The sequence below is a fragment of the Microcebus murinus genome, chromosome 1 (genome assembly GCF_040939455.1).
Source record: "Microcebus murinus isolate Inina chromosome 1, M.murinus_Inina_mat1.0, whole genome shotgun sequence".
Lineage (NCBI taxonomy): Eukaryota > Metazoa > Chordata > Mammalia > Primates > Cheirogaleidae > Microcebus > Microcebus murinus.
The window spans coordinates 144,856,786-144,865,630 of NC_134104.1; the positions used below are offsets into that span (position 1 = coordinate 144,856,786).

General features: G+C 48.7%; 1 protein-coding gene across 1 annotated transcript in view; it reads left to right on the forward strand.

Moving 5' to 3' along the window:
- The window catches only part of CTDSPL (CTD small phosphatase like), a 123,242-nt gene extending 118,256 nt beyond the window's left edge, over positions 1-4,986 (forward strand). The window contains 1 exon segment of the mRNA XM_020285516.2: positions 1,273-4,986. Within this exon segment, the coding sequence (XP_020141105.2) occupies positions 1,273-1,398 (126 nt within the window). The 3' untranslated portion in view covers positions 1,399-4,986.
- Positions 4,987-8,845: the final 3,859 nt, after the last annotated feature.

Consider the following 8,845-nt stretch of genomic DNA (forward strand, 5'->3'; position numbering starts at 1 on the left):
TTTAGAAAGAAAACTTAATCATCAGTTCATATTGGTGTTTCCAATTCAGCATTAAGGTTAACAGTTTTTATTTACTTCTTTGTTTTTGTATTTATTTCTCTTTCTCTTATGCTAAAACTCTTGATTCCTAAAGATATTAACATAAGTACATATTTGATTTATTCTATATGTTTAATAATTTAAAAATAGAAGTACTAATATTATCATTAATAATAAGACAACTGAATGCAGTTTAGAGTTCTTTAGAGAGATGTACAATCAGAACACCATGTTTGTAAATCACTTGAAATAATTCTCTGGTGTGTCACCAACTTTATTTTGAAGATATATTTATATTTATTCTGAATCTATACCCTTAGGTTCATTTTTTTATTGCTTTATTTCTTAATGGTTTGACTTTATTTTAATTATACAACACATTTACACAACACATCAAAACTATCCAGGGTAGATTTAGAGAAGTCTGTATTCTTTTCTGCCTTCTCCCTATTCTCTAGGGATTAGTTATGTTTTTACTATCCTTACATTGTTTAATTTTCAAAATTGTATGATTTATGTTCTAAGCTGTTTTTAGATTTGTAAAAGGGCCTAAATGTTACTTGTAAACTTTTTTGTTGTCCTCAAATTTCTTTTTAAATGTCTTTGTACCCCGGCTGCCACCCATTATCACCCTTCCCTGCTCTTCTGCCTAAGACTAAGGAGAAATCCTGTCTGTGCCAATAGCTTCAGAATGTCCTGACATTTTACACTTCTGCTTTTAACTGATCACTACTAAGCATAAGAAGGAAAATTTAACACTTCTCTTTACCATGCAGCATTACACAGTGACCCCCAAGTGGAAGCTCTTCTGTGCCCCGCATGTCAGCTCCCCAGTGTCAGTGGTTGGCATGTAACCACTGGCTCCGAAGTGCAAGGAGCTAATTTGGTGCAGGAGAAAGAGCTCTTTGAAATTAGCAAGTGGCGAGGCTAGTTCAACTGTATTCTGCACTCTGGCCACCCTTTCTGTGGCAGGAACATAAAAGAGGCAGATGCGCACAAACTGGCTACACTTAATTTTGCCTCCCTGAGACATCTCTCAAAACACATAGTTTTGGATTGGCCTTGGTTGGGACAGGGGAGCAAACAAAATAATGATGATGAGACGGTGATAGTCGCTAGATCCCAGTCCTCCTCAGCAAAGAAACTGTTAGAAATGCGGGGACCCAATCGGGTTAGGAAGCGGCCCCAGCCCTGGATGCAGTCCCACTGCCTCCCTCATGCGCTGTCTTCCAGGTGCCTGTGCAGTCCTGGTTCGATGACATGACGGACACAGAGCTGCTGGACCTCATCCCCTTCTTTGAGGGCCTGAGCCGGGAGGACGACGTGTACAGCATGCTGCACAGACTCTGCAATAGGTAGCCCTGGCCTGGGCCCGCGTCCCGCCTGTGCACTCTGGAACTTCTGGCCTCGGGGGACCTGGCTGCCCTCAGCTCCCCAGGAGCCGACCGACCGTGAGGATTTTCCGCGCTCCAGGCCACAGGGTGATTGTGGCCATGCCTACCTGTTTTGTTTTTTAGAAACAGAAACAACTATTTTAAAAAAAAATGAACTCTTTTAACAGATTTCATAAAGGGACATGCATTTTACTGGATTTGCTTTTCTTAAAACATACCAAAAAGAAAAAAATGGAAAAAAAAAAAAAGCTTGGTATCTATCAGACTTCCTTCCAACTGTCCACCCCTCCAAGCAGACCAACTGTCCCCTTCTATTCCAGCTCAGAGCAGCTGACCCAACTCAGAATCTCTTTCCTACAGGATGAAGTGCCTTTTGAATGTTATTTTAAGCTGAGAGTTAATTTTTCTACATATTTCCAGACATCTTTTAGTCTTTTATTGTCTTAGATACTCTAAGATGAACACGACAATTTTCTAGAACCTGGTAGTGTGTGTGTGTGTGGTGGGGGCAGGGGTGGTAAGGGAGTGAGTCATAGGAGCCTGTCTCCCAACAGGTGGGACTTTTCTCTGACGACCTGTGGCATGCTGCAGGGTCAGGCTCCTGATAGGAGTGTTTTGTGACTATGTCATTGTCTCCATGCATTTCTGACCCAGTTTGGAATGTATCTGCAATTGTGCGGCTCAACACTTTAGGAAACAATAGATTCTTTTATATTATTTTAGACGGTGACAAATTCGTCTGGAGGTCACATTCTCCCCTTGAAAAGTGACGTCATGTCACTTCTCTCACATACCACTGCCATACTTCTGTTTTTTGTTGTTTTGGGTAGAGCAGTTATAAGAAACCCTACAACCCTTGGATATGTCTTTAAAAATCTGTTTATTGAGTTTTAAATCTTTCCTTTCCAAAAGCTGGATATACATGGAGCTGTTTGGGAGTTTTCTTTGCTGCTACCACGCTGCCACCAAATGGAATTGACCAGCGGCTGTTACACTGTTCTTTGCCACTGTGCCTATGATCAGAATATGCTCACTGCTAAGCTACAAACTCGGACAGGGTCAGAAACATAGGTGTCCCACCCCACTGCAGACTGCACCAGCTGCACCCGTTCCTCGGCACTGGCCACTGAAGCGTACAAAGGCAAAAGGGCCAAAGCACCACACAGGAGTGGCATTGATGTTCAGCTGCAGTCCACATCAGATCCTGCTTGACGAGCTGACGGTCTGTTCTCTCTTGAGAACACGTGGCCTCAACCAGCCACCAGGCCCATACGGCCCAAGTCCATCTCTCAGTCTTCTCCTTTGAAGCACAGCCTGCTTCTGAGCCAAGGGTTGGGGAAGCCTGTCTAGATGTGGGACTCCTTGCCCCAAACCAGCAAGAGGGGCGGCTCCCTCCTCTGGGCCTGGGCTCTCTTTGCAGCCTTTCCCAGTTTGGTGTTTAAGCAGTGCCATGTTCCTTGTTTGACAACAAGACAGTCTGTAAAGTATTGCTCTTAAAAATAATTTAGAAGAACCCTTTTGTGTTGGCACCATTGCCTTAGTCCTCTGTGGGTTGGTCCTCAGCCAGAGTTCTGGTGGGAGCGACCGGCACTTAACAAGACTGGAGATTGGGGGGGGGGGGGGGTCCAGAGTAAAATTTCTTATTTTTGCTTTCATTCACAAAGTAATGAAACCAGCTGCCAATCACGTCCTCCCAGCAGCACTTCGGTCTGTGGACTGCTGTGCATTCAGAAGGGAAGTAAGTATTCAGGGGGTAACCAGGTCTCCCAGCATTCTGAGTGTTCTGAACCCAGTAATCCCCATGCCAATTCAAATAGTAACAGCCCCTTGCTAGGCATCACCACAGATGATGACAGTGACATGGTAGATCTGCACGTGCCACAAACCTTTATTTGGAAAACCAGTCATTAAATGAACCCGCTGCCTTAAATGTCTTGAATGTTGCGTTCAAGTGTCTGTCGTGCTGATACCCACACAGAACCAGGCCCTGATGACAGCCTTAGACCCTCGCCGTTCCCCCCTCTTTGTTGGCATCGTAGGGCCTTAGTCGGAAGAGGGGGCAGAGAGGATTGTAATTCCAAAATATTTCAGGGGAAATGAATCTGGGAATAGTGCTCCACTTCTGACAGATGGAGTGAAGACAGTTGGCAGGCTTGAGCCAGACACTTCACCTAGTAGTTCCTGAAACTGTGAGCACCAGTGCACTAATCCAGTGTGGGGCTGTTGAGGACAGAGCCCAGTTCCTGCCACCACAGACACAGAATGTCTTGGGAGGGCGAGCAAAAGCCCTCTAGGGGTTCTGGAATCTGTGCACCTTATTTGACTACACTCCAAAATTCCGTTTTTATTTTAACCCTTGAATCTGCTCTATGTACATAATCAAAATATATCTATATATATTTTTAATCATCTACATGTAAATGAAGCAATAGAATTCTAACATAAGGCCAAGAAATGAGGTGAATGTTTGGGGTTTGTGTTTTTTAAGGTAAATACGGGTATTGTTTTTAATTATTACCTTTTATTAAATTGTGGGCTTTAAAACCTAATGAAACCTTTTTAGCTACTTCTCTGTGCCATATATATTTTCCATGTTACCAAAACACCCCCAACTCTTTAGCCAAAAGAGAAGCCTGACCTCCTGAGTTTCCTCGGTCCTTTCTGTACCAGGTTAAAATGTAGTCTGCTGGACAAGTATTTCTTTGCATTAAGATCTGGGGCAGGATGCCTTGGGTTCGTGGACTCCAGCCCACTATGTGTTGTGACTTCTCTGGCCAGGTCTCAAGTGGAGGTGCCCAGGCACTCCTGATGTCCTTAATGCTCTGTCTTCCATTTGCTTTGGAATCTTATGTGTTGGTCTGTGGTTTCACGCCTTAGCTGTTTGTAAACAATGCATTTGTATACTAAAAAGGGACACGGCCTGTCACAGTTGATGGCTGGTGGGGGGAAGCTCCTTTGATATGGTGCAATTTTGATGAGATGACTTTGGGGACATGAGGATGCCCTAATGGCACTGACTTGTCATGGTTGCAGCATTCGAATTTTTGGTGTCAAAAAGAAATCTGTAAGTCTATATATAACCTGGCAACATTTTACAACCCTGTATTTTTAAAAATGGCTTTCTATTAAAATCCAGAACCACACAGCCCTATGGTCAAACACTCCTGACGTTTGTGCCTCCGCTTTTAAAAGGTGCTGTGCTGGACAGCTGGCATGCCAGGGTTCAAGAAGAGTGGATGGCTTGAAGTGTACTTGCAGTTACCTGTGCAGAATTGGCTGGCTGCCTCTGTTCCTATTTTACTGTAAATTTGATTGTGTCTGTTCCTGTTCCATTCTCCCAGGAGCTTCTCTGCAGACTGACACCCCCCGAGTAGTGGGGATGCTGGTGTCTGGGTAGTTATGGATTTCTGTTGGACATTTGAATGTGATAAACAATCCAGCATTACTTGGGAAATGCTACATGTGGAATGTGCACGTTTCCAGGGGCAAGTATTGTCAATCAAGAGGTTTGCAATGATTTCCTTCCTGCCAAAAATAAACATGCGAAACAGCATTCTCTTGTGGATGGACTGCTTCTCTAGCCCCCTCACGCCAGTACTTTGGATGTCCTGGTGTCCCCACTTCTGGGGAGCAAGGCTGGGTGGGAGCGGGGCTGTAGGACCCCAGAAGCTACAGACCTTGACCCCAGGGAGAGCTAGAAAATTATCCTGCCCCGATTGCCTGTCCCCTAAAACATACCAACTCTTGGGCTCTCTGGCTTCCTCTCCCCAGACAGAAGCAGCATGGCTCACTGGACCCCCCCAAGGATGCCAGCCCTACCAACAGGCTTAAAAATGCTGTCTGAGAGAACCGGAGCCCCCCACTCCACCCCATAGAGCCACGGGCATTGTGCATGGTGCCTCAACCCCTGCCTGCACCCATGGGTACACCAGCCGAGATGCTGTGCTTACCAGGTGAAGCATGGCATGGAATGGGAAAAAGAGTAAGGATGGAGCAGACAGTTTGCTCACAGAGACATTTTGTCAGCATTGCCCCCAGCCTAGCCCTTTACATGCAGATGAGAGAGGCAAGTCCTCTTCTGCTAGGGACTCCTGGCAAGGACTTAGACACAGCCATACCACTGTCAGCACTGGGTGTCTTCCTAATGAAACCTAATTCAGATAACAAAGAACACCAACGTCAACAATCTGATCAGATAGATCTTATCCCCTTTTTTTTTTTTTTTTTTTTTTTTTTTTTTTTTTTTGAGGCAGAGTCTCACTCTGTTGCCCAGGCTAGAGTGCCATGGCATCAACCTAGCTCACAGCAACCTCGAACTCCTGGGCTCTAGTGATCCTTCTGCCTCAGCCTCCCAAGTAGCTTGGACTACAGGCATGTGCCACCATGCCCAGCTAATTTTTTCTACTTTTGGTAGAGACGGTGTCTCGCTATTGGCTCAGGCTGGTCTTGAACTCCTGAGCTCAAATGATCCACCCTCCTTGGCCTCCCAGAGTGCTAGGATTACAGGCGTGAGCCACCGCACCTGGCCATTCTTATCCCCATTTTATGGATGAGAAAACTTGAGGCCAGTGAGACAAAGCTCTGTAGTGTCTGCTCTATCATGAGATACAGGGTTCTGCCAGGCATGTTTATTTATCCCAAACAACACAGCATGTGTATCAGCCCAGGGGACCTAATATTTATCCAAATACCCCACAGCTAGTCAGTGCTGTGCCCCTAGGTTCCTTCTCTTCCCAGTGGAGCAGCTGGCCAGCCAGTCACTACAGCTTCCTCCCCTGGTTCTGACTCCTATGCTGAGTCCACTCTGTTCCCCAGCCCTCTCCTTCCTTCCTTTCACCCTCTCTGGCATCAACCGCATGCCCCCGACTGCTTCCCACCTTTGCACAGAAGCAAACAGATAAATGGCTGAGAACTATGGCAGCCCTGAGGCCGAAGCATCCTCAGGAGTGTCCACTGATCCCCTAAATAGTGGGAAGGAAAAACAGGTCGTCAAGCGGGCACTTATTTGGGACTTGGACATACTGAGATTTCCTTTCCCAATGTTTTTTTGGTTTGAGCACAAATCATCTCTCTGTTATTTTTTGTTTGTTTTTTTGAGATAGAGTCTCACACTGTTGCCCAGGCTAGAGTGCCGTGGCATCAGCCTAGCTCACAGCAACCTCACACTCCTGGACTCAAGCAATCCTGCTGCCTCAGCCTCCCGAGTAGCTGGGACTACAGGCATGCGCCATGGTGCCCAGCTAATTTTTTCTATATATTTATAGTTGTCCAGCTAATTTCTTTCTATTTTTTAGTAGAGACGGGGTCTTGCTCTTGTTCAGGTTGGTCTTGAACTCCTGAGCTCAAACCATCCATCCGCCTCAGCCTCCCAGAATGCTAGGACTACAGGTGTGACCACCATGCCCAGCATCATGTCTCTGTATTACAGGACTAAGGAATGAGCAGGAAGCCTGGGAGGGTGGGAAGGAATGGCTGGGAAAAGCCAGCCTGGGACCAATGGCACATTAGCTGACAGTCTGTGGAACTCATGGATATGGTGTGCACTGGGCTTGTGGCAGTCCCTGGAGTAACCTGGGCTGCTTGCATGGTAGGCCCCCTGTGCCAAGGCCATCAGCCTGACCTCTGAGAGCTGACTGGACACCCTCAGGCCATAATGAGGACATGGTCCCAGAACTTTCTACCCCAAACCTCCATTACAGCGCCATTTCCTGGCTCAGTGACTGTCAGCTCTGGTTGCACTCGCAAAAATACAGACCTGTGAAGTCCACCCCAGACCATTCAAATTCAAATCTCTGAGGGTGAGGGACCTGCATCATGTTTTTAAGTGCCCCAGATGACTGGAAAGAGCAGGCAGGGCTGAGAACCCCTGCTCTGCCTGGCTGCGGAGGAAAGGCCAGTCCCCTGAAACTTCCAGGCCTGATGCCTGGCAAAGGAGCTATGGGTGTGGCTTTGGAGGAAATGGCACGCATTGCTTTACCCGAAGGATCAGACATAGGGTTCAATGGTAAAAATTCAAGGAATCCAGACAAGTGTGGAGAAAACCCCTCCTGGGCACCAGGAGCCTTTTCCAAGGCAGGGGTGAGGTTGCAGGGTGAGGAGGGGGACCTGACAAGAGCTCTGCATGGGTGACAGTGGCTGCTTTCCCACAGAGGTGGGGGGCAGAGCCCCCACTGCACATTGAAGCCCAGGGTCCCACTGCCCACTGGGAACCAAACCCAGCCTGGCACCACCACCCCCAGCAGGGGTGGGAGACTGTCCTGACCCAAGCTGTGCCCCGATGGGTGGGTGTGCTACAGGGTGGGCCCACACACCCCTGCCACAGTGGGCAAGGCAGTGACACCGCCTCTTTGCAGGGGCCTAGGGTTGGTCTTTGGTCTGTCCTGTCTCCCTGCAGTTCCCGCTGGCACCGTAGTGGCTGTGTCACTGTTCTTCCTGTGGCCTGAAGCCCAGAGAGCGACCACCAGATGTAGGGGCCCATTCGGGCCCATGGCTGCTCCCCTCCAGGAAGAGGGGCCAGGGAGTATCCAGACAGTGGGCTCCAGGATCTGAGTCAGCAATTCCCTCTGCCTACCACTTGGGAGGGTCGTCCCCGTCCCCCACCGCAGGGCCCAGACTGCCCTAAAGAGGCAAAATCCTGCACCTGCCTGGGAGAGACTCATGGGAGCCCAAGCCCAGGGGAGCTGGAGGGGCGGGGTCCACTTGGGGCCACTCCTCAGCCTGGGTCAATATTGACACAGAGCAGGCTGGGCGTGGGAGATAAGGCTGGCAGGAACAACTGCAGAGTCTGAAGCCCTGGGAACCTGCCAGGTAGGGGCAGACAGCGGATCGCAGGGGCCTGGGAGGGGAATGGGGAGCCCGTGTTTACTGGGCGCGGTTTCAGTTTTGTAAGATGAAAGAGTTCCGGAGATGGACGGCGGCGATGGTCGTACAACAGTATGAATGTCCTTAATACCCCAGAACTGTACTCTTAAAAATGGTCCCGATGGTAAATTTTAAGTGTCTTTTGCCACAATAAAAAAATTGGGGGAAAAACAAAAAGATGCCTTTGGCCACTGTGGGAGGACAGACGGGACAGACGCAGGACCAGCAGGCCGAGAGCTGAGAGCCGAGAGGGAGGCTCGAACTGCCAGCTGGTGGGAGGCTGGTCCAGGGCAGGGGCGGAGTCGGGAGGGGCTGGCCAGGCTCAGGATCACACATGAAGCAGCCAGCGGCTGGCCAGCTGCAGTCGGGGAAAGAGAGAAACCCAGGACGACCCCAGATTTAAGGCTGGAGCAACCCACTGGCCGTTCATGCTGAAGGAGCTCCTGGGGCCCAAGAACGGTGATCTGAGAGAGGCCTGAGGGGGATGCCACGTGTGAGGCCAGTCATGCCAGGAGAGGGGCGACCAGACAGCCGGCGAGGTGTGGGGCTGG